This window comes from Protopterus annectens, chromosome 7.part0, assembly GCF_019279795.1.
Source record: "Protopterus annectens isolate FY-2018-M chromosome 7.part0, PAN1.0, whole genome shotgun sequence".
Lineage (NCBI taxonomy): Eukaryota > Metazoa > Chordata > Ceratodontiformes > Protopteridae > Protopterus > Protopterus annectens.
This window is the reverse complement of record NC_056739.1, coordinates 1,051,915,817-1,051,940,598: the sequence shown is the minus strand read 5'-3', so window position 1 is coordinate 1,051,940,598 and position 24,782 is coordinate 1,051,915,817. Positions and strand designations below refer to the sequence as shown.

At 41.3% G+C, this 24,782-nt stretch overlaps 1 protein-coding gene across 3 annotated transcripts in view; it reads right to left on the bottom strand.

Annotated features, from left to right (window-relative positions):
- Positions 1 to 24,782, bottom strand: part of FANCD2 (FA complementation group D2) — a 1,694,389-nt gene that overhangs the window by 122,517 nt on the left and 1,547,090 nt on the right. For all 3 annotated transcript variants that reach the window (XM_044077594.1, XM_044077597.1, XM_044077595.1), the window contains exon 39: positions 23,537 to 23,575. In XM_044077594.1, coding sequence (XP_043933529.1) covers positions 23,537 to 23,575 — 39 coding nt within the window. The remainder of the gene's footprint in view (positions 1 to 23,536; positions 23,576 to 24,782) is intronic.

Genomic DNA, 24,782 nt, shown 5'->3' with positions numbered 1-24,782 from the left:
TCTGCCGGGATAGATACTTGCTCTTTTGGGGGGGGGGTGGAGAAGTTTGCACTGAATCTGTCTGCCAGGATATTGGCGATGTCTGTGGGTTCAGTGTATTTTTTGTCGTTTAGAATCAACTCAGAACAAGTCTGGGAGTTGCATCCCAGGTTTCTAACATAACTGAAAAAGCCTTACGATTGTCTTTGGTGTCCTGTGCAATTTTTCTCTCGAAGCTGGCCTTGGAGGATTTTATGAGGGATCGTAATTTTTTGCTAGTACTGATCAGAGATGCCTTCCCTATTAGGGATTTTGCTCTATCATATAGTAGCTTCCTCCTTCTGTTGTACAGTTTATTTATGGCAGGGGTCCACCAGACTGGACGCCTGCCTTTGGATGATTGGGTCTTGGTTTTGTTTGGGATAGCATGATCCATGCATTCCTGGAGATGTCCGTAGAATGCGTTTATATAGGATTCTGCAGTTTGGGCCATAGTTTCCACTGGCCCTGGGGCCTTGAAGGATTCCAGGTTTTGAGAAGTGAGAAGTTCGCTTTTGAGAAGTTTTTCATTGTGGTTTTCTGGGCTGGGGGTGGGGTCGGGATGTGGACATCCAGTGAAATTAATTTATGGTCTGATCTTATCAATGAGGGATATACTTCTGGTGTGGAGCATAGAGTCCCCATGTTGGTAATGATCAGGTCTAGTATGTTGTCCCCTCTTATGGGAGTGGTGACTAGTTGTTCCATAGCATTTGAGTTTATAATTTCCAGGAACCTTTGGGCTAAGGTGCTGGGGCTTGAGTAGTGCTCCCAGTCAATGTTTGGGTAGTTGAAGTCGCCCAATATAATGGTGTTCGGAGAGATCTTCATGCTCTCCAATGTTTTCAGGAAAGCCGAGTGGGATTCCTGACTTTGAGAGGGTGGTCTGTAGGATGCTATAAACTGAAAAGCAGTCTTGCCCACTGTTAGTTGCACATGGATGGTCTCCGATACTTCATGCAATGCCACTAACCTGGAGGTGTGGATATCCTTGATAAATATGGAAACTCCCCCTCCTTTTGTGGTTCGGTCCGGGTTTTGGGGCCAAAAAGCATGATATGAGGTATAGCCTGGTAGTGCTGGGGTGATCTCTGGAGCCTTGAACCAGGTTTCTGTCACTGCACAGATATCGATGTTCTCCATACTGAGGAGAGCTTCGAGTGCGTGCATCTTGAGGTTAAGACTTCTGGCATTTAGCAGCATTACCCTTAGTTTCTTGTTCCTTGTGCTGTCTATGGGGGTGGGTTTGACTTTTGAGCCTTGCTTAAAAAAGGCACTATGGGGGTGGCAAGAGCCTTTGCCAATATCCGAAAGCCCAGTGGTAACAGGTGCAAGCCATCCCTAGCAAAGTAACGTGGCTTGTCGAGCATGTCATCCCAGGCTGACAGACACTGGATCCCCTTTGAATGACACCAAAATTTTAGCCAATTGTTAAAATCAATCATTTTGTCTTTGTACTGTGGCATCATTCTAGGTGAGGGTAAGATGCTGCTCAATGTCAGGGTCATACCAGCCTGGGCTACATGATCATAGAGGTACGTCTCAGGTCATTCACACCAGCATGTACAATGACTGAGTCATATTTGTATTTGCTTTGGAGTGACCTGAGTGCTTGCGTTATGTGGCGGATCCTAGCACCCGACAGGCAGCTCACCGTGACCTTCTCTTTATTCAGCCTGGTGAGTGGGACGTCAGTGTGTCTGACAATAGAGTCACCTATTACAAGAGTATCAGGTGTGTTATTCAGCCTTAAGGGCTGTGGCTGCTTGGCACACTGACTTTGTGGGCTATGTGTTGTGCATGTTTTGTTCTGAGGTAGCGTTTGCTTGGATGTCTGTTTTGGAGGTCTCTGTTGCTTAGGTAGATTTTTATTTAGAGCCTCCGAGTATGTTTTTGTGTGTTTATGTGTTTGGTTCGCTGATGTGTTGGGACTATGTGATACTGGAGCAAACTCAGACAGCCCTGGTTGAACTATACCTCTCAGTTGTCCATATCTTTGCAGAATGAATAGATATTTGCTTCTTATTTTTGGTTTGTTCCTCATACAATGAAGTCACTAAATGACAGACATTTGAGTTTCAGACGTCATAACCTTCAGAAAAATGCATGCTAATGCAAGACCTATTATTCTATCAACTGTCAAGTTTATACAAGAGCAATTTTTAGTAGTCTTTGTATGTTCCCCCAAAATATTTAGCCTTGTCCAGATTTCCTGCATTAAGAGGTTGAGAGGTATGTGCAAATCGCTTTGTAGAATTAGGAATATCCAAACCTCTCCATTGTCCCCAATTTTGGCTCAAAATGTTGCTCTCCCCTAACAATCCTTCCTCAAAATGGCAATTTTGGAAGAAAATGTGATTGAAGTCTCCTAGAATAATGGTGTTGGCTTAATGCATAGGGACACCATATTAGTTAGGTAGGAGATATGGACTGATGGGGTACATAGAGGGGACCAATAGTTAGGTATGACACAGTAAGGAGTTTTGTTAATGCTAGGCTGGATGCAGAGGAATTCCACGTCATTATCTCACATAGCAAGTCTGGAGATGAAATGTTGTTTAAGAATATGTAGACACCATCACCTTTTCATCTCGGGTGATAGGCCTGAACTTGTGGCAGGTATTGAAATCCTGCATTAAAGGAGTGCTGTCATCTGTCTTGAACTAGGTCTCTGATGCATATATATATATGTTTTCCAGGGGAAGCAGTGCTTGTAAGGAGTGAACTTTTTAGCTTAGGCTCTGAAAAGGAAATTGGTTAATTTCTAATTCATGTAGCTATAAAAATTCAGTATAAAAACTGTAAGCTTCTGAATGCAAACACACTAGTTAAGCAGCATCATGGTAGGGAGTACTTCAGTACAGAGAGATTCAACTATATACATAGCCCTTTCTGTCAAAAACACACACACACCATGGTCACACAGAGTTTACAGTTGTTGTAACATGTTTCTGAATGCAAACACACTATTAAAGCAGAATCGTGGTAGGGAGTACTTCAGTACAGAGAGATTCAACTATATACATAGCCATGAGTTCCCTTATACCTTTCTGTCAAAAACAAATGCACACCATGGTCACAGAGTTTACAGTTGTTGTAACTTTGAAAAAATCAATCTATTTATGTATTTCTTGCACTAACGTTGAGGTGTGTGTGTGACAGAGAGAAATGCCCTAGTTAGCTCTAACAGGTGGAATTTATGTGCAACTGTTTTGTTTAGCAAATGGTATCATTATTGTGGTATAGAATTTTAAAGCAGTGTTAGCACAGCAGGTAGCATACATGCATCTTGATGCAAAGGGCTGTAGGTTCTATTCATACAGCATGTACATTTGTATTTTAAGGGGGCATGGTACTGCAGTTCTTAGTATGTCCTCCTTTGGATGAAACCCCTAATAACTATGAACCTGCTTTTCAGCCTGCCACCCATTCCCTATTGCAATATATCAACTTACCATTTATTTTAATGTAGCACATGCAATTTATTCTTCAAGGGCAACAGGCACTGAATTTGTAAATGAAACACTGAAATATAAAGTTTTTTTCTAGCAACAACCTCTTCATTGGTTTCAGATCTCTTTAATGTGGAATTATTCAGATGACTTTTACTTCTGCAGAGATTCTGCATACTGATTGATATTGGTGGATTTTATGACAGAAGTTTGAGTGTTCCTTTATGGTTGAAATGTTCTGAATTGGGCAGGCTGTCATTATTGGTTCATATGATTTGTTTCATTGCTTAAAGGAAAGATGCTCAGAACTATAAATTTAAAACACACTCTAACAAGTGGTGCTGTGTTATACAAGGGATATAATTCAATTATTATGTAGTATAATAGTCAGGAAGGTGAATCGAAGAACTCTTGCATGTTTCTAAAAATGTGTGCAAGGAGCCTATGATTTGGAAACGGGCCAAAGGTAAACTTACCCTGCCACTGGCCAGATGCATGTTCGTGAAATGTGGGTTTCGATGCTGTTTCAGTGAATGTTTGTGCTATAAAATTTGAAATAAAAGTTGTAAATGAAATCCAGATATCTGTAGTCATTGTAGAAGTAAAGCATAAAATAAGTATGCACACAGAGATTTGAACAATTTCTATAAAATGGGGAGAAATAGCCAAGTAATGGGACACTGGAATGGCTGCAGGGGGGGGGGGGGTGAGTGGGCGGGGCAGCATAGGGGGTGGGGCAGTGTGGGCGGGGCTTGGGTTTGCACCCCCCTGCAAAAATCCTGCGGGCTCCCTTGGATGTGACAACCTTATTTACCAACGTTAAGCTTAACTTATGTTTGCAAGCTTTGTTTCACTTTATGGGCGTTTCCCCTTTGTAAATTATATACTGAAGTGCACTAAATTTTGTTTGACTTTTTTTGTTGTATCTGATGGATGTATCTACTTACAAAAACAGAATCCTGCAATAGAAGCGGCATTTGCACCCAGTTATGCTAATCTGTTGGCGCTGAATCTCTGGTCTCTTGTAACCCTCCTCACCAAGGTCACTGGTGCAGAAGAGCAAATTCATTGGTTCCAATATACCCAATACCAACAGCGAGCCAGGAGAAGGATCAGAGGAAGAAAATGGGGAACCTTTACTTGCGGCCCTATAACCAAAAAGAGAGAAAAGTATATCCCACTCAATTTGTGCCTTGACCAGAGCCCATCATAATTTTTTCCTAATCTACATGTACAGTGAGTCTGCAGAAGGACCTGGACAAAAGCATGGACATATCTGGTGTCAGTCTGTATTCTAAATACTTAGATAGTTCTTTTTTTGAGAGGGAACTAAAGCTTTCTGTAAGACTGGTCCTCAGCATTCATAACCTCTAGCTGATAGACACCTGCTGATGTCTCAATTTCCAGAAAAATATCCACCCTATGGGATGCAGAAGTAAGGAAGGCATTTGTTCTGCATCACAGAGAATGGGAATCATAAGCCTTCTTTTATTCTCTTTCTTGCCTTTAGACATATTAGCAGAATCACTAGGCAACAATCCTTAAATATTAACGTATTTTTCCTTTCCTGCGAAGTCCTGAAACTAAAGTTGCCACAGACAGTGCAACTAGCCCCCCCGAGTATGCTACACAAAGACACACCAAGCCCAAAGTTTATATGTCTTGAGGGGTGAATTTTACATCCACATTTGTTACATTTTCTAAAGTCAGAGGCCTTTTCCCTATCCATCTCAAACTGCAAAACCAGCTCTCAACTGCAGCAACAGCAAAAATGCCAAGGTAGAAATTGTACCACAACTTAGGGAATAACTCTATGACCTAATGCAGATAATGGCCCAGACAAAATGGTGACCTGCCACAATGACAGAACCATGGGAAAAACAGGAAAAAATTAACTCTAGAAATACTGACCAAAAATAGTAAATTTGAAACCTCTGACCTGACAGAAGTTCCAGATTAGAAGATATTGAAAAATGCAGAATAAAGGTACCAAATTTAGTGAAAATGAGCCTAAGAGCACCTCTTGACGTTTACCAGAATACATCATTTTACATTTAGAGGGAAGAGGAAGTATGCAGCATTACTGACAACTGTGGAGGCAATACTTGAACACAGGAAAGAGTCTTAGAGGTGCTGAGCAACTGCTGCCTGCAGCATTTCAGACATACTATTGAAATGTCACACTGGAACATGTGAGATAGTACAGTTGTGTACACTTACCATAAATGTAGATGTTCGAGTGTATTCACTACTGCAGTCATCACCTGTGGGTTATCACTGCTGTGGTAGCCCTCGGCCGGCCCAAATACCAGACTCAATGTTTTTCTGCATCGGCTGCTGTCGCCTGTAGTCTGATGTCAGGTCGTCAGTTATAAAGCAAAGCAGCAGATGTCATTACATCAGTTTTTCTTGCCCTAACCCGTCAGAAGCAAAAGGAAATATGGTAAAGTGGTAATGGTGGCTAAAAGTCACAGTGGGAAGCTTATGTCCCCCTAGGGAAAGAGGATATAAAGGGGAAGGAGGGAGGGAAACCAGGACTGCAACAGTGAATACACTCAAACATCTACATTTATGGTAAGTGTACTCAACTGTACTACATTCTTCATGTTTCACTGTTGCAGTCATTAACTGTGGGAGGATTCCCAAAGCTGAGGAGAGGGGTGGAAGGATTAGTTAGAGTCTTAGGCATGGGTCAGCAAGCCCTGCAGAACTGCAGAGGCAAACCCTGCCCTAGACTTAGAGAAAAGAGGTAGGTGGTAATGCTTTGTAAAGGCAAGGACAGAGTTCCAGGTGGCAGCTTCCAAGATGTCCATGGTGGGAACTCCTCGGAGGAATGCTGTGGAAGTGGAGGCTGCCCTAGTGGAATGGGTATGAATAGACATGGGGGGGGGGGTTCCCATGTAGTCTGTAGCAGAAATGGATGCAGTGGGATATGCATTTGGAAATGGTTTGCTTGGAAATGGGCTTCCTCTCTGCCCCTAGGGCAAAGCTGACAAGAAGCTGGACTATTTTTCTAAAGGGTTTAGTATGGTCCCAGGTAGTATCTGAGTTGTCTGTGCACATCTAGTGAGTGCAGAATTATTTCCCTCTTGTTTTGAGAGTTAGGAAAGAAGGTGGGTAGATGTATGGACTGGTTGAGGGTCACATCAGATACCACCTTGGGCATAAAGGAGGGGTTAGTCCACAGCGAGACCCTGTCTGCATGGAAAATGATGAAGGGCTCAATGGCCATGACTACCTGAAGTTCTGAAACCCTTCTGGCTGAGGTGATAGCTAGTAGGAAAGCAGTCTTCCAGAAGATGCATTTCAATTCTGCTGAAGCAGCAGGTTCGAAGGGAGGTAAGGTTAGTTTTTTTTAAAACACAATTCAGGTCTCAGGCTGGTGTGGGTGGCCTTCTGGGAGGTTTGATATTAGAAGCCCCTCTAAGGAATTGTTTAATCAAAGGATGTCAGAAGAGGGGCTGGTCTGAATCGAAATGAGCTGAAATGGCTGAGACATGGATTTTAATAGAAGAGAAGGAGAGGCCACTATTGATTAACTCAGCTAGGTAGTCCAAGATAAGAGGGATGAAAGATTGTGGGGTACTGCCCCTTGGAACTGGCTCCAGGAGCAGAATCTTTTCTATTTCCCTGCATAACATTTTCTGGTGCTGGGCCTTCTGGACTCTGTGATAATGTCTAGGACTCATTTGCTTAACAGGGACCCCCTTGTTTGCTTTTAAAGTATCAGCAGTGCTGGCAGTTCGAGAGTCTGCAAGTCTGGGTGCACCCCCCCCCCCACACCTGGGTCAATGTCAGGTCAGCTGTAATTTCAGGTTGCACAGTAAATGGTACCAATGTTGTCTGGGCCAATCTGGAGCAATGAGGATGGCCTTTGGTCTCTCCTCCTTTATCTTGATCAGTACCTTGGGAATAAGAGGCAGAGGAGGGAATGCGTACACAAAGCGGGAGTTCCAGGGGAAGGTCAAGACATCCACCTTCCACTCTAGGTGGTGATACTCCCCGGTACAGAATTTTTCCAGCGGGTGGTTGAGGTGTGAAGCAAAGAGATCCACCTTCGGAGTTCCTCGGTCCTGAATGACTTGCAAAAAGATTTTCCTGTGGAGCTGCCATTCGTTTGGGTCCAGTAAGATTCTGCTTAGGTGGTCTGCCAGGGTTTTGCTGACCCCTGGTAGGTATTGGGCAATTAGGTGAAAACTCATGGAGGTGGCTGTCAGTCAGTGGTTCATGGCTAGCCTGCACAGAGGGTAAGATTGGGTCCCTCCCTGTTTGTTGATATATCACATTACTGTGGTGTTGTCTGTTTTGATAAGGAGAACCTATGGCCTGCGATGGGGGTTGAAGGATGTCAGAGCCTTTTGTACTGCCATCATTTCCTTCTGACTGATGTGTAAGGGAAGGTGCTGGGCATTGCAAAGACCTGGGGTGCACCTGCCTGCTAGGTGAGCGCCCCAAGCAATGTCTGAGGCGTTGGTGGTGGTGATGGTCTGTCCGGTAGGGTGGAGGATGAGGGGAAGACCCTCGTTCTTGGCACGGGCCCCTGCCCACCAGAGAAACTCGTCCCTTACACAGGGGGATCAGAGGGTGAGAGGTCTCTAGAGGCTGACCGTGCTGACACCAAAGGTTCTTTAGATACCACTGAAGTTTCTTCATGTGAAGCCTGGCCAGAGGAATTAAAAGGATGCAAGATGCCATGTACTCCAAGGCTTGTAGGGACTTCCTCACAGTGAAGTGACTTCTGAAGCCAGCCGGGTAAAGTAGAGAGGCAGAAAGCTCTACTTTTCTGAGGACAGGAAGGCCATGTGGGATGCTGTGTCCAGCAGTGCTCCCAAGAAAATTATCTTCCTGGAGGGTATTTGCTTTGATTTCTTCTCGTTGATGGTGAACCCTAGGGAAGTTAGGAGGGTTTTGACAAAAAGAAGGTCTCAGAGCAGCTTTTCTTTGCACTCTGCCTGAATGAGGCAGCCGTACAAGATAAGGGTAAATCTGTATATTTCTCTGTCTGCAAAATGCTATGGCCAGGGCTAAGCATTTGGTGAATACTCTGGGTGCAGTAGATAAGCCAAAGGGTAGCGCAGAGAACTGAAAGTGTTGTGAGCCTGCTCTGAATCGCAGGAATTTCCTGCAGGATTCCCTTATGGGGATGTGGAAGTAGGCATCTTTTAGGTTTATGGTCACTAGCCAGGCATTTTTTGTAAGCATAGACAGCAGCTCCTACAAAGTTAGCATTTTGAATTTGGGGTCCACCAGGGAGGTGTTCAGAATGGGTCGCCAAGTGCCCTCTTTTCTGGGAATGAGGAATAGTCTGGAATAAAAGCCATTGCTTGTGTGATCTGAGGGGACAGGTTCTACTGCCCCCTGGGATAAGAGAGTTTGTACTTGTTTCAATGCCTCTGCCCACTGATTTGGAGTAAGTCTGGGTACCCTTTTGGAATTGGGAGTTCGTTGAAAGAGAATTTGTATCCCTGAAAAATTATCTTTAAGACCCATTGGTCCTTTATTACAGAAAGCCAATTTTCTTTGCAAAGGGAGAGCCATCCTCCTAGCTTTTGGTGAGTGAAAGGTGGGCAGAGGGGGGAGAGGGCATCATTGAGAGATTTTGCCATAGAAGGGTGGCTTAGAATTCTCTGCCTTTGGGATGGAAGTTGTCCACTGTTTGGTTTTCTGTTGCCCCTGGGATAGGGGCCTGGGTGGTCTGTCCCTGCGGGGCTTACCTTGGCCCTGTCTGCTAGGTGCAGGGAGGGACCAGTGCTTAGAGGGAAAGTTCTTGCTGAACCTGGGAGGTTGAACCTGAAAGAAATTGTTTACTGTTAGCATAGATTTTGCTTTGCCTTCCATCTTTTTAAGCACCTCTTCTGGTTTTACTCCAAACAAGCGGTCCTTATCCAGGGGTGCATCAATTAGTTTAGACTTGACATGATTAGGGAGAGGTTGTTCCTTCAACCATGCATGTCTCCTAATGACAGATCCTGACACTGCTGCTCTGCTTGAGGCTTCTAGGGCATCATATCCACAGTGTAATGAGTGTTTGACCACTTGACAAGTAGAGTGCAGTAAATCTGCTAACTCTTTCGAATTGGCACAATCAGGAAAGGTTGAAATCTTTTGTTTTAATAGTTCCAAAGTGTGTTGTTGATATTTTAACATATGGAACTGACAGTTGAGTGCTCTGACAGCTAAGGTTGCAGAGGTGTATACTTTTTTACCTGATCTGTCCAGAGCTCTGGAATCCTTGTCAAAATGAACAGGATTCTTGGCAGAACTAGTCTTAGCTCATTTAGATCCCTGTGTAATGACCTCAGGGTCTGCAGCAGGATTTCTGTGCAGGTATTTGTGAGAATCCAGTAGTCTGTAATACCTGTCAGGTTTACTGGGAGCAGGTGGGAGGCCATCAGGGGCTGAGCTGGATTCATGGAAAATATCATCCACCACTTCTAAAATAGGAGGGATAGCCAGGGGTCTGTGCTGAGGCAGGTCCAGAAACTTTTTCTTAGACTGGGGGAAATCCTGAGATTCCCATTGGAAATGTTCCCTGAGGGTGTGAAGGGTTTCCCCAAAGGAAAGGTCTTCTGGTGGGGAGGCAGAAGGAATGGATTCCTCTGCATCTGAATCCTCATAAGCAGTCAGAGGTTGATGTTCCTCTTCAAAATCCAACAGATTCCTCAGAATCCTGTTCTGTCATAACTTCTGGGGAAGGGTGTTTTTTCCTTTTAGAAGTTGTGGCCTGACTACCCCTGATAAGAGAAATGAGATCCTCTGCCATTTTAAGCATTTGTGCTTGGGGTGGCTGAGCAGGAGCAAGATGGTGGCTAGAGGCAGATTTTCTAGGAGTGGTCTGGCTTCTAGGCCTAAGAGTATCCATCAGTCTGAGAGAAATGACAGTCGGATGAGAAGACATTGTTTTTTTTTGTATAGATTTGGTAGTGCGAGAGGCCTCCTCAGGAGCCGGTGCCTGTGTCGCAGCTCAGGATCCGGCAGAGACAGCCAAAGGCTCAGAAGACGAAGAAGATTTCTGCGGCATACCAGACTCTGAAAGGGTCTCGGTAGAGGCCTGCGTAGATATCAAATCGGACATCAGGGGCTGCAAAAGCGTCTCACTGAATTCCAGAGAGCTAACAACCTGCTTAGTGGCAGAGTCATCGGAAGGCTTAGCTTTATGCGCTTTGGCTCTATCTTTATCTCTGCGTTTTTACAGAATGTCCACAGATTGTTGGCTGACGGATGCCATTTCAGAATGCGAAGACAGAAGAAAATACCTGTCTACAAATAAGAGCTCTGCGGTGAATGGTTCTTGCGTTAAAGAGGGCACAGAACCGGCAATGGGGAACGTTGCTGCATGGGCCTAAACAAGTGATGCAGTATGAATGGAAGTCTCAGTGTGGGATCTGCTTTCCACAGGCAAGACAATTAACTTTTTCGAACATTGGTTAGTGCAAGAAAAAAAGATCCCCAATGGTGTACTTAGCTTTAGACATTTTCAGCTGAAATTCAAACTCTGGTAGCGACTGACTGGCACACTTGTGAACTGCTTCTGCTATGGGCTCCATGGCAAGAAAGACTGATGCAATGGCGTCGGCTGCCTTGCTTTATAGCACTGATGACCTGATGTCAGACTACAGGTGACAGCAGCCGACGCTTGAAAAACATTGACTCTGGTATTCGGGCCGGCCAAGGGCTACCACAGCAGGGATAACCCACAGGTGATGACTGCAACAGTGAAACATGATGAACATCCATCTGTTATGCCTTTCAAGACCGACTTGGGGGGGGGGGATACATACACTGCTACTACTAGTGTATGCTTATTCTGAGATCTCAGAACTTTTGTACAGGGGGGGATTACTCCAAGGTGCTGCAACTTTAGACTTGGTATATATCTCCTCCTCATTCAACTCTGTAGTTCTGTTATTGTGAAAATCACAGTTATGGTAGTCAGAATTTCCTATGGCATCCTTGCAAAAGGCATAGCCTAGGCACTAACCCATATTTTTTCTGATGAACCATTATACTTATGTGAACAAATCCCATCAGGCAATGGCCATCTGTTGACATCCAATGCTTCAGCCTGTCCAGCAACTTTTGATTGAGAGGGAGCATTCAGTGGATGCCCTCCCCTTCACCTGCTAAGCCTGGGAGGAGAACAAGAGAGAAGCGTCCTTTTTCCTGAAAAGCCATCACCAAGCACACTCTGGGTGACTTAAAGGACTGTTCCGTACGTGCAGTCCAGTTATGCATAACCTTGTGCCACATGACTGTAGGGTAGCCTGTGCTGACAACACTGGATGTAACCTCAAAGATGCCCATGCCTTAAGTATGTTTTTGATCACTTTCAGAAGCAAATGATGGGCAGGATCTCAACCACTCACAGCAGACTGGAAGAAGGCAACATGCAAGGACAGTTAGGCTGTCACATTAAAGGGCAGTGAGGTTGTCTGGTGGAACAGCCTCACTTCAAAGATGGAATGTTCAATGTAGATCTTCTGTATCATCTGCCTTCTTATAGTGCACTAGCAAGGGCTCAGTAGTATGTTCGAGACCTTCCAGCAAAACCTTCTGCTGAGCAGGCCCAACAGCATTCATTCTATAATATGCAGTGTGGACCTGTAGCTGTCCCTTCCTTCTCTTCAGTTGACCAGATTAAAATGATACTACTAAAGGCAGTTTTCAACTTGTGCTTTTCCCACAAGTACCCACTGAGTCATAATATGATCATGCTCTTTTATGCCTTAATCCTAATTAAACCAAATCATTATTCTTTATCCCAAAATCACACTCCAATGAACAGAATTGCTTTGGAATTCTCTCCTCAAATAATCTATCTTAAAGTGATGTCTTTCACCAAACTACTAGGGGTGGTTATAGATTTCTTTTATTTATTTATTTACTGACACTTGTTAATCAGGTTAGTCCAACTGAGCCAAGGGCCCATTTTCAGTGGAGACCCGAGTACAAAAGTATTACATATTTTTACAATAGAAATCAGATCAAAAATAAAAATAAGAGTAAAAAATTAAAACCACCATGAAACATGATAAGAAAATCAACTGCGAATATCTGTACATACAGTCAGTTAAATAACAATTGACAGGTCTAAAGAATATCATACATGAAGTACATACAAATAGATAAACCACTCAATCATTTTTTTTTAATAAAGATATATATGAATATATATAGTATGGAAGTGAGGGGAGAGGGAGGTACATTAGGCAAGTACATGGAAGCAAATAGAAGAATAGGGAAAAGGAGTTAAAGTTCAGACAAGAAGGGGCTAGATCAAGTGGCGGGTTAGACAAGGGCAGGACCATGTACTCTGAAGTAAAATTTTAAGTTCTTTTTTGAACAGGTGTTTTTGATGAATGCTTCTTATGTTTTGAGGAAGTGAGTTCTGAGCATGTGCAACAGAGTATTTGTAGAGAGACTTTCCTATATTTTTATTGGTTTTATATACGCCAGGGAGGTGTTTGCTGGAAGGGCAGGAAAAGGGGTCATTCAGGATAGTGTGTGTAATGTGAAGTTGGGGTAGAAGTAGTTGTTTAGAGAATTCTGGCCACTGGAGTGATTTAAGGGAGAGACAGTGATGGGATTTAAAGGGGAGATTAAAGGCAAACCTAGCTATTTGTGGTAGGCTGTGTTATTACTCCTAGCTGGTTTGGAATTATCTTGGCTCTGTTATCAGGCTCCTGTAATTTTTGTCATTGCTAGAAGTCAATTGACTGTAAAGGCTACCACTTTATAATTCCATAGCCTGAGACTCCATCAGGAAGACACTGCACAGTGCTGTGTTCGAGTGTAAAGATGCCGCTCTATTAAGCTTTTAGGATTTGTCTGATATCAAATCCCCTCCCTGCATGCCTTTTTAACTATTATTTCTGTCTTGTGTTTTCCCTCATTACCTCCTAGCTCCCCTCTCAACCAGGAAGACTGGCAGATTACCCTGTGCCCATTTGTGGGCTTATGTTCCTGTAGCAAGAACGACCACAGTACCAAAACGGCAAGCTTCCACCTACCCAAAAGACTGCTATAAAGACTGAAAAATACATCAATCTACTATAAGTAACTGAAACCTTCTTTTTCACTTAAGACAGTGATTTCTTTTAAGACTACCCAGCAGCAGTGAGCACAATATCATGAACGCCTAGCCCTCAAGCTACCTGACCTTTCTTTTTCCACTCTCCCCCATCCTGCCTCTAAATATTCATCTTCCAATAATTTAAAATCTAACACAATCAACACACAATTGTGTGGGATAATGCTTACTGTTACAACCCTTCTCTATGAATAACATGACCCTCTTGAAAACAGGAAAGTAGCAAAGGGAAAGTTAACTTTCTGTTCACCTACATTTTGTCAAATATCTTTCTTCTCTACTAAAATTGCACTCACAGATTGTTTTTGGAACATGGCTTGCTTCAGGTGTGGCCGTAGTTGCCATCTACATTCCACCTGGGGACAACATCCCCTTGTTGGAAAACATTCTCTCATATCTCTCTCAAAATCTCCCTAATGAAACCATCCTCCTTGGGGACATAAATATAAATTGGCAAGCCCTCAGTAACCCTATCTCTTCACATCATATAAATCTACATGGATTTACACAACTAATCTCTCAACTAACCCATACAAATAACTCTCACTCTCTAAGCGCCCTCATAGATTGGATACTTGTCTCAAATCCCTCCAAATACCACAGTCCAGAAACACTCCCCGACACCCTGAGTGACCACTCACCAATTAAAGTGCTCAGGTATACCTACCATCTATCTAAACCACACAGATTCATCTCATGTCGTAAACTCTCCAACTTCAACCCAGAAACATTTAATACCCTCCTCTCTAGAATTAATTGGAACTTCCTAACCCAGCTCCCACTGGATGAAGCAGTCCAAGCCTTCAACCCAACTTTCTTTAACATCTTAAAATCTCTTGCCCCACTCTGGAAAGTACGGATAAAAACTAATGTATCCCCTTGGCTATCTAAAACTACTCACTCCCTTATGAAAACCAGAGATAAGGCTTGGAAAACATGGATACAATCTAAACTTCTTGCCGACTTGTAAAGGTATAAAGAACTTAGAAACCAGAAAAAAAAACTCATCAATAAAGACAAAAAAGATTTTTACTACAACCTCCTAACAACTCTAAAATCTGACCCTAAAAAATGCTGGAATACCATAAACCAAATACTACACCTTGGTAACCCTACTTCTCCCAATCCATGCCCAGAGAAATCTCCTGAAGTGACAGCTAACGCATTCAATACCTATTTTGTTGAATCAATATCCAAGCTATTTAACCCTAACCCCAACTCTTCCAATACCAATCCTCCTAACTGCTCTGAACCCTCTCTTACTACCAACTCCACTAACACTTTCTCCCCTAAACCTGTTCCCACTACTTACATTAAAAATATACTCTCCAAATTAAAACCATGCTCTGTATCTGCTGACAATATCCCTTCATATTTTCTCCATATAGCTGCCCACTCTTTTGCTCTGCCTGTATCTATCATAATCAATCACTCCATCGGTGAATCTAAAATTCCATCAGTTTGGAAACAATTCTACACTCTACCTATTAATAACTCCTCTGAAATCTCAAATTTCAGGCCTATAGCTACCCCCCCCCCCCCATCAAAAGTCTTAGAAAAATGCATACATACACAAGTTATGCAATATCTCATACAGGAAAAACTACTCACTCCTTCACAGCATGGCTTTCGACCTAAACATAGTACCACCACAGCTCTACTGTCCTTTCTCACCACTATTTCCTTAGTCATCAATGATGACAAACTTATCTCCTTGTCTATTTCTTGACCTCTCAAAGGCTTTTGACAGTTTCCCACTCTCTACTACAGAACAAACCATCTGACCTCAACTTCTCCTCAGATGCAGTTGCATGGTTCTCCAGCTATCTTTCTGACAGGCTGCAATCAGTCAGATGGCACTCTACACCATCTACTCCCCTTGCAGTAAAAATGGGTGTCCCCCAAGGCTCCATACTTGGACCACTACTTTTTAATATCTTCACCAACTTACTCTATTCTTCGTGCACACAATCTTCCATAGTCCAATACGCTGATCACTCTACAGTCATCACCACTGCCAACTCTCCTTCTGAGCTTCTAACAGCTACTCGGTCATCCTTCAACTCAGTTGAGACATGGCTCTCCAATAATCACATCATCCTTGACCCTAAAAAAACAAAACTGTTACTCTTTCCCTTAAAAACGCTAATCACATCAAATCTTCCTTCACCATAAAGTCCCTAAATAATACTCTTATTGAAGTGGAATCTAGCACAAAACTCCTCGGCATTACCATTGATGATCAGCTGAAATATGACCATCACATAAATAACTGCATTAGAAAAACTCATTAGAAACTAGGACTACTGTACAGAAATAAACAAAAATGTTCACTAGTGAAGCCAGGATTACACTCACACATGCTTATCTTCTCCCATGCTTAACATATTGTTCTCAAATACTTACTAATCTCAACTTCACACTACTTACTAAGCTTGAGTCAACCTATCACAAGATAGCTAGATTTGCAGCTCAACAAACCTATAAATCCCACAGCTATCTCTCCTTAGAATACCTAAACTGGCTTTATCTACCTCACCAGCTTTTCCTCTCCCAGCTCCAAATCATATACTCCATTCTCTATCAGCCAGCCTTCTGTCCAGGTCTAAGCCCCCTTATCTCCCACTATTCCCCCACAAGGCAAGTCAGGAGCTCAACCCAAGATATATTACAAATATACAAACCTAAGTCCAAAACCAGATATAACATATACAGCTACCACCCATCTTTAGCAAGGAACAAACTTCCACTTGAAATAAGATCCCTAATGCATCCCAAACAATTTAAATTAGTCACAAAATAGTACTTTATAAGGCACTGGGTTTGCAGCTGTTCTCAGCCTCCCTGAATGTATCCTTTTTAACAAACTAACCATCATTCTTTTCTCTACTTAATTTTCTCTCTCATAATCATCTTCTATCGTTATTTATCTATTCCTTCCTTCATCTCCTATCAACCTCTTCACTTTCTTTCTCATTCTTAAGCTGCTTATACTTCCCTGGATACTGGTACAGTTCATGCATTACATAACAAGCACAAACATCAAATACCTTTGCTTCCCATGTAACTTCTTAGTCATCTTATCTGAAATTATAACACAGTACTGTTGGCATTTTATTTTGATTTTGTCTTCCAAGTATTAATGATTACTGTATTAGTTCTTAAACTGCATTGTAATTGTAAAATTGTTTGAATTATTCTCCAGCTTTTCTCCCAGTGCCTCTGCTGAAAAAGGGCTTTTGGCTCAGTCAGACACTCCCGGTCAACAAATGTAAAATAAATAAAATAATAAATAAGTTTGTTCTAGTTTAGTGATAAGTGAAGTTGGAACATTAGTAAGGACAGGGGCAGCATAGAGAAGGCAGGGTAGAAGAAGGGACTGAGCGAGGGAAGGTTTGGAAGAAGGCGACAGAAATTTCTGGTTGTGATAGAGAAGTCCAAGTTTCTGGTGGGTCTTTTTTATACATTGTTGGATATGAGTATCAAATTTTAGTTCATCATTAATAATTACTCAAAGTAGTATGATGGTGTTATTAAGAGAGGTGATAGAGAAAGAGGGTTTGTGCTGGGCGAGTGTTTTAGGGAAGAAGAGAAGGAGTTTAGTTTTTTTTGGATTTAGTATTAATTGGTTATCAGGGAGCCAGTTTCGACAGAGGTGAAGGTTTGTTGAGTGAGAGATATACTCAGATCTACTACTCGCATCTGAAACTTAATCAAAATACTACAAATAAGCACTCCTTAATACAGCCTCTGATAACACCAATGAATACCCACATAGTACTACAGCAATGTCCCATCTATTATGTAGCTTACTATGTCTCTCTGATTCTTACAAATATTCATGCTGTACAGATTAATAAATTAGAGCAATGCTACAATAAAACTGCCAAACTCTGCAGACACAATGTGTTGCAAAACCACCAGTATCAGAACTAAAATATTTAAGTAGTTGGAATTCTCCAATTTCCTCATATTCTCAACTAAACACTTCCCTCAGTGCCCTTTATCAGCAGGATAAATGCCCAGCTATTAAAACTCTTATTCAGTAGCACCCTTCATCCAGACTCCTTTGCTCAAAGTATGCATTTCTGGTCTCAGTCCAAAAATCTCATAACCGTTTCAGGAATTCCGTGTGTTCTACATACGTATCAAAAGCTTAAAACAACCCCTCTGTCACCATTACATAAATATCAAGTTTCTAAAGCTAAAGAAACACTTGATAACATCCTGGCTGTGTTCTTGTTCTCCATATTAATATGCTCTGATCTCTAACTTTTATCATTATCTTTATAGCTTTCACTCTATTTCTTTAAATTTTGCCATTTATTTCTAACCAATTACCTACTGCTATACTGGAATCTGCCCCTTTACCATACTTTCACGTTACTTTATCGCTATTAATTTTCTACAATGTCCCATTTATTAAACTGACTTTTGTTTTGTTTTTTAAATTTTTCCAATTCTTAGTCTAAACTCTATACCACCACTCTTGTCCACATTTATTAACTTGTGTACATTTAAATATATTATGTTCAGTGTATTTTGGATTCTATTTCTACTGTATTCTGTATATGACTTTTCTCCCATGGCCTCCACTAATAAGGAGTCTTGCATGGGCGAGTATGATTTGCCTGGTAAACAAAAGGAAGTATTATAGGAAGTGCCATCTTAAGTCTTGGCTCTTGATCTGACAGATGCAAACAAACTCTGTAGGTTTGTACTACTTAGACACTGAATGGATGGACTTTATCTTAACGAATGTCAGGATCGAGATTTAAATTGCGCATGTGGTTAAAGATACCGGATAGGTTCAGTGGCTAAGCATGCGCTCCTAGCTAGTATGTGACATGTTGGCATGCATCTACAGGTGGCGTGCACAAAGAAATAACATAGCCCGACTGAGGAAAACAGAACAGAAAATATCAACAATTAAGGCACAGCAGAGGTCTCCCAATATCAGATCCCTTGATCTCCCCAACATTCCTCAATAAATTATTAAAGGCTGGATCTTCAGGGAAGGAGAAAACACTCCTTCATACGAAAAAAAAATATGTGAATAAAGAGGATTTAGCTAGAGGCTGGCTTTCTGTCTTTTATATATCTGATCTTTCCTTCTACTCAGAAAAGTCCAATCATTCATAAACTTCAAAACAGGGTCTACGTGTTTTATCCTGGGAATGACCTAAATTATCTTGTGGATCCTTTGAGGAACATAACCAGATTCATAAGCTGGTCAGCTTTTTTTTGCAACTGGTGCCAAATCATGTAAAAAAACGAACGACAAAAATGTGATATTGTATCCTTTGGGAAGTTCTCTACTCTGGGAAAATACCACATTGACAATACACCTCAAGAGTTGATCCAGTTGTTTGAGATTTGGGAACTTATGTGCAGAGTGACCTAACTTTCAACCAACATGTGTCCACTGTTTTAGGAAAGTCCTTCTATATTGCACAGTTTATAAACAAAGGGATTGTGTCTAGATCTAGAGAGGTCATTGTCTGCCTTTACTGTGTGCTCTTATTAGGCCAATCATCGAGTATAATGCCTCCTTTCATATGTATAAATCCAGACATATGCAACACAGGGATACATTAATAAAAGGATACAAGGCCTAAACAATAAGTTCTATATTGACCAAATTAAAGCTCTGTCACTATACCTGGTATCCTATAGACTAAGAGGTTACCCATGTTTGGCATACAAGGCATCCTCTGAACCCAGTACTGATGGACCTACTATACATCAGCAAGTCAAATGACATCAGAAATACCTGGTCCAAGTATCTAAACTTCTTCTGTATCATGAACAGCAGAAGAGTTTGGAGGGACAGGTATACCTCATAGAGGATGCTACTATCTGGAACAGACTTCCCATTCATGAAAAAGAAAGCTCACTGTCCATATTCAAGTGTAACTTGGGTCCATGGAAAGTTAGCAGAAAAGTTACCCAGGACTGCTCCGGGTACTACTGTTGCACACAGGCAGCTCCTAAATGCTTCATCCCACACATGGATCCCAGAAATACTCACTACAGGTGATATATAATTGTCAACTATGGGACAGATAAGGCCAATCTAATACCAAAAGGAAAACTAGCTAGGCTGAAATTATCCCAAAAGAGCAGCTAGCCTAGTACTTGCCTATGAACCTATGTAAGAATTATACTTGTGAAATGGCAATTTTACCTTTAATGGTAAACATTATGGGCACTGCAATGGGCACCTGAATGGCTCCACAATAAGCAAACCTAGAAGAGGAAGAATTTCTACAAAACTGCATACACACAGGCCATTTGCTTATTTCTGTTCTACCGACTTATTTATAACCTGGACACACACAGCATCGATTCCCTCAAGGACTGCCACCAAGGACTTAACAGAATTCATCCATCTATTAAACTCTACATGGAGTACCAGACTTCATATGCAACCTTGTTTGATAGTAAGGTTACTATACAAAATGGGATATTACAGACATGTCTCTACAGAAAACCAAATGAGAGACAGATGTATCTGCACAGAAGCAGTAATCATCCCAGCAACACAAAGTCAGTCAGTCATTTACAGTCAAGTACTTCAATATAAACTGCATTTGTTCTAGTGAGGCAGAAAGAGGCAGATAGTTGGCACGGGTGAAAGAGGTCATGTTTCCTCAAGATCACTCTGCCAGGAACAGAGCTTGTAGATACAGTGATACAGCTATCACTAGAACAGCTGCTTCAATATAAAGAGAGAACCCATGTGACAGAGTTTCATTAGTGACAGCATATCATCCAGAACTTAAAAAATGTACAAAATCATAAGGTACCTCCAACCAATGTTCAGTCAGGACGGCAAGCTGAGAAACATTTTCAAGTACTTCCAATACTGTCATTTAAACTACATGCTGTCATTTAAACAGCCACCAAATCTAAAGAATCATCTTGTCAAAAGCACACAAACCATAGCAGAACATAGTGCACAATGGCATAAACCCCTGCAACCATCCAAGATGCAAAACCTGTCACATTGACAGTTTGCAGTGTAATAATTTCACAGAAAAGAAGTTTCAAAGCAAAGGGTTAATATATGCACCCTTCCAAAAATGTGGTTTATTTAATCAAATGCAGTTAATGTTCAGACACAGGTTACATAGGAGACAGAGGCCAGTTACTCTGAACTAGGACGAATGCCACAGATACAAAGTTGCAAATAAAATGGATGAGAAGCCAATATCAGCACAGTTTTCTAAGTCTGATCATTCTGCATCAGATATGTTTCTTCAAATGTGGTGGACTTTTTTAAATTCCACCAATGGCACTCTACTAAAAAGCACCACCTTCAGAATGAGGCTTCTTTGCAAAAGAATGACAAGAAGCAATTCCTCTCATAATATTTTTTCTTTAACAAACCCAACATGGACTTAGAGGCCGACCATTAGGTGAGCTGGTGTATGGTGGGCATCTGCTTTCCAAAAATTTGTAGCTGGGTATATGAAAGACACTTGTGCAATATTTTCTGAGTGTAAAACATGCCGTGTTTTTCAATGAGGTGATTGCAGGGGAAACTCCTGTAACCCTGAGGTGTAAAGACTTCATATATGATTATATTAACTAAGGATGAGTGTAAGGGAAATCCTCGGTATGGGTGAGTGTGGAGGAGTGGAATTTCACCTCAAACTAATTTTTCAAATTCAAAGGGAATTTGAAACCCTGAGTGCAACACAAAAGTGTGTAGTACTGCTGAACAACCTGCAAATTTCATCTGGCAGCATGGTGTTCAATTACCAGGAAAGACATACAGAAAGAATGTTTATCACAGGAGGCCATCTTCTGGCTACCCATGCAAGGAATGGAAGAGTGATTCCACCATAAGGCAGTCTTACTGAATGTAAAAACAACTCCTCAACGAAAAATTTCGAATTTTAATTAAAAAAGAAATTGCTGCACAAAACATGTCAACTGAATCAAAATAATTAATATTTAGCAAGTAGCTGGAGACCACTAATGTGAACTAAGCATCTCCGTACTGAAATGTCAAGGCTTGGATTTCTGTGTCATGAAAGAGTGGAAAACGGAGAGGAGGGGAATATCAAACATTGTTCCTCTCCTTTAAACTTGTTTTTTTTTTTGCAGTGGAACAAGCACCCCCCTGCTGTACCCCAGTTGTGAGGTGCAAGCCCTGACCACCCTAAACTTTTATATACCAACTCAAAAATCATCGTACCTCAGAGAAAAGTGGATATTCCAGAAACAAATAATCTCTCGGTCTTAGTACATTTTGACTCTGGATTCCTGGTCATTCGGTCTCCACTTCCTGAGATTTAAAATGGTCATCAAACTAAGCTCTATCTGTAGATTCTGGGAAAGAAAAGTGATAAGCAGAGTCTGTTCTCTCTCTTTCTTAGTCAGTGAAAATAATGCACTCCAGACAATGAGAGGTACAGTAAAGCACAGTCAGTGATTTTTCTTCCTTAGGTAATGTCTTTATTTAGTGACCAGAGTACAATCCAACAAAGAAAAAGCCTGAGGGATTCATTCAATCACTAGCGAATTATACAGTTCAGGGTCTACAGGTGTGCCAGAGCCGATTTCAGTGCTCTGCTGGGCTGGGAAAATGATCCTTGATAGGGCACCAATCTATCACAGAACACACACAGAACACACACACACACACACACACACACACACAGAACACACACACACACACACACACACACACACACACACACACACACACACACACACACACACACACACACACACACACACACACACACACACACACACACACACACACACACACACACCTCACTTATTGGCAATTTGGAAGATTTCCAATTAATCTGTGACATTTCCTCAGTGTAGGAGGAAACATACACAAACACAGGAAGGACAAACAGATTAGATATAAATGGAACCCCAGCCAAGAACCAAGCACTGTTACACAGTACTTCTAACCTATACATCAATGTTTTCCACATCTGATGAGCTGCAGTCCAAACAGGATCTATACATCTCCCTATAACAGTTTTCTAGTTCTGAAAGCTAATAAACCAAACTTTTGTTGACTTAGTATTTTGACTGAAAGGTTATAGTGTTTTTTTTTAGACAAAAAGTTTTATTTATTTTTTATTTTATTTTACATTTGTTGACCGGGCTAGTCTAACTGGATATATGTCCATTTTCAGTAGAGGCCCAGGGAGAAAAGCTCCAAGCATAGGCAGTGACATATCATATAATTACATGCAAATAGCAAACAGAAATAAAAAGTGAAAAATTATTTTTTTTTTCACAAATGTACAGACTTTATAATTTATATCTAGTACAGTGGAGAACAGCATATTTAGAATAAGAAAACTCTATTAAAGTACTAGGAAGGAAATCTGTTAGAGGCAAGTTTACTGGTTAACCTAGGTAAATGTAAAAGAACAACAGAGCAGTAAAGTCTAGGGAGAGTGAGATGGGGATTAAGATATTAGTCAGGGTTAGAGCAGGGACATAGCCAGCGTGTAGTAAGGTATTCTTTAAGGTATTTTTTGAAAAGCAGTGTGGAAGAAAGAGATGCGAGTTCCTTTGGAAGCAGGTTCCAGGTTTTTCCCACTGTGTTAGTGAATAGTTGAGAGGTACAGTAAAGCAAAGTTGTCTTTATAAATCAATGCCTGCTTTAGCTCTGGCTGTCTGGAAAAGCACCAAGGTATCAAAATGACTCCTTTCCTAGGTTAACCCAATTTGTCAAAAAAAGATTTGATGTTCTAAAATATTAACCACTACATGCGTGAATGGGCGTTCCTTCGTTGAAGGTTGTGCGTTAGGCCCGGCAAGCCAGCATGTAAAAATCTACTGCCAATCATTAGCGGACCGGAGTTCCACTGTGGCAACCCCTAACCAGGAAAAGCCGAAAGACACAACAGCAGCTAGGGCAGCTGCAATTTTATAGCCCATTCATCTGTTTCCTATACACTGTGCCAAAAGGAAAAAATGAATGGTTGCTTACTTTTAGGCAAACACCAAGCACTGGTCGACTGTCGAAGACCTGTGGATATACATAAGAAAGTATTAGTCAGTTTGCAACATTAATTATAATTTATTAGAATTATTATGTATACTTGTGCAAATGTTTCTGTATAACATATATTTTACACACAGAAAAGTATAGCCCTATCCTACCCAAAGCAGCACTAAGAAATAATTTTAAATATTTTCATATACAGCTACTTTACACAGTACTCAAAACTCACATACCTGAAATAAATACAGTAAACTCCCAGTTAACCAGAACTCAAGTAACCAGCACTCTCAAGCAGCCAGCAAAAAATATTGAAGAAATACAGTATAATTTTCATGTGCTGCACTGTTTCCCCCTCTCAGAAACATACCATACATTTTTAGAGTTTTAGAGTTTTAAAAAGGAAGATAGGAATAAATTCACCTCTCTCCCCAAACTGAGAACAAGTCAAACCAAACAATAGTATAGGGTACAGTATTAGTCAGGCCTATTTTTAATAGTAACTTTTAAGCAACCAGAAAATACAGTTGTCTGGTATCTACCAATCCCCATGGGTGCCGGTTAACCGAGAGTTTACTGTAAATGTGAATATAAGGTATGATGAGCATGCAAGATGCGCAGCATTAATGTAAATATTGAGATAAATGTGTGTAAGAAAAATATAATCTTTTTTTTCAAACTTTTAACAGACACATGACAAACTTCAAAACAAAAGGTGGCAGGATTTCAAAAGAAATGTCAGGGAAGTAACTTGGAACCTTGTCATCAACAGGGAACAGCTCCAGAGTCATGCAGACATCACGGAAAAGGCCACAGGAAGAGCCATCCATGAGTACTCACCTTTGTAAGACATATACAAAGCCCAAAAATACAGAATTTATCCATTCACTAACCCACAAAAATGACTACTGCCCAATACCACCAATATACTACATTGTAATATCATGCAATTTCAACCTATACTTCATGAATTAGTCATATAATGGATGTGAAGCATCTAACAATAAATTGATGGAAGTTACATACTTACCATAATGATGCATCTAACTGTCCACAATATCTTCAACCTCTAGCACTTAAACCACGTGTTCAACTCAGCTGGCATCAACCCCATGGCTACAGCTCTTCCCCAGCTCCCATTATACCTTCTGCTTATCGTTCTTCTGCAGAACTTTGAATATGCTACTTAGAGCTAAATGATACCCAGGTTGACTCTCAATTCGCACTCCTCTAG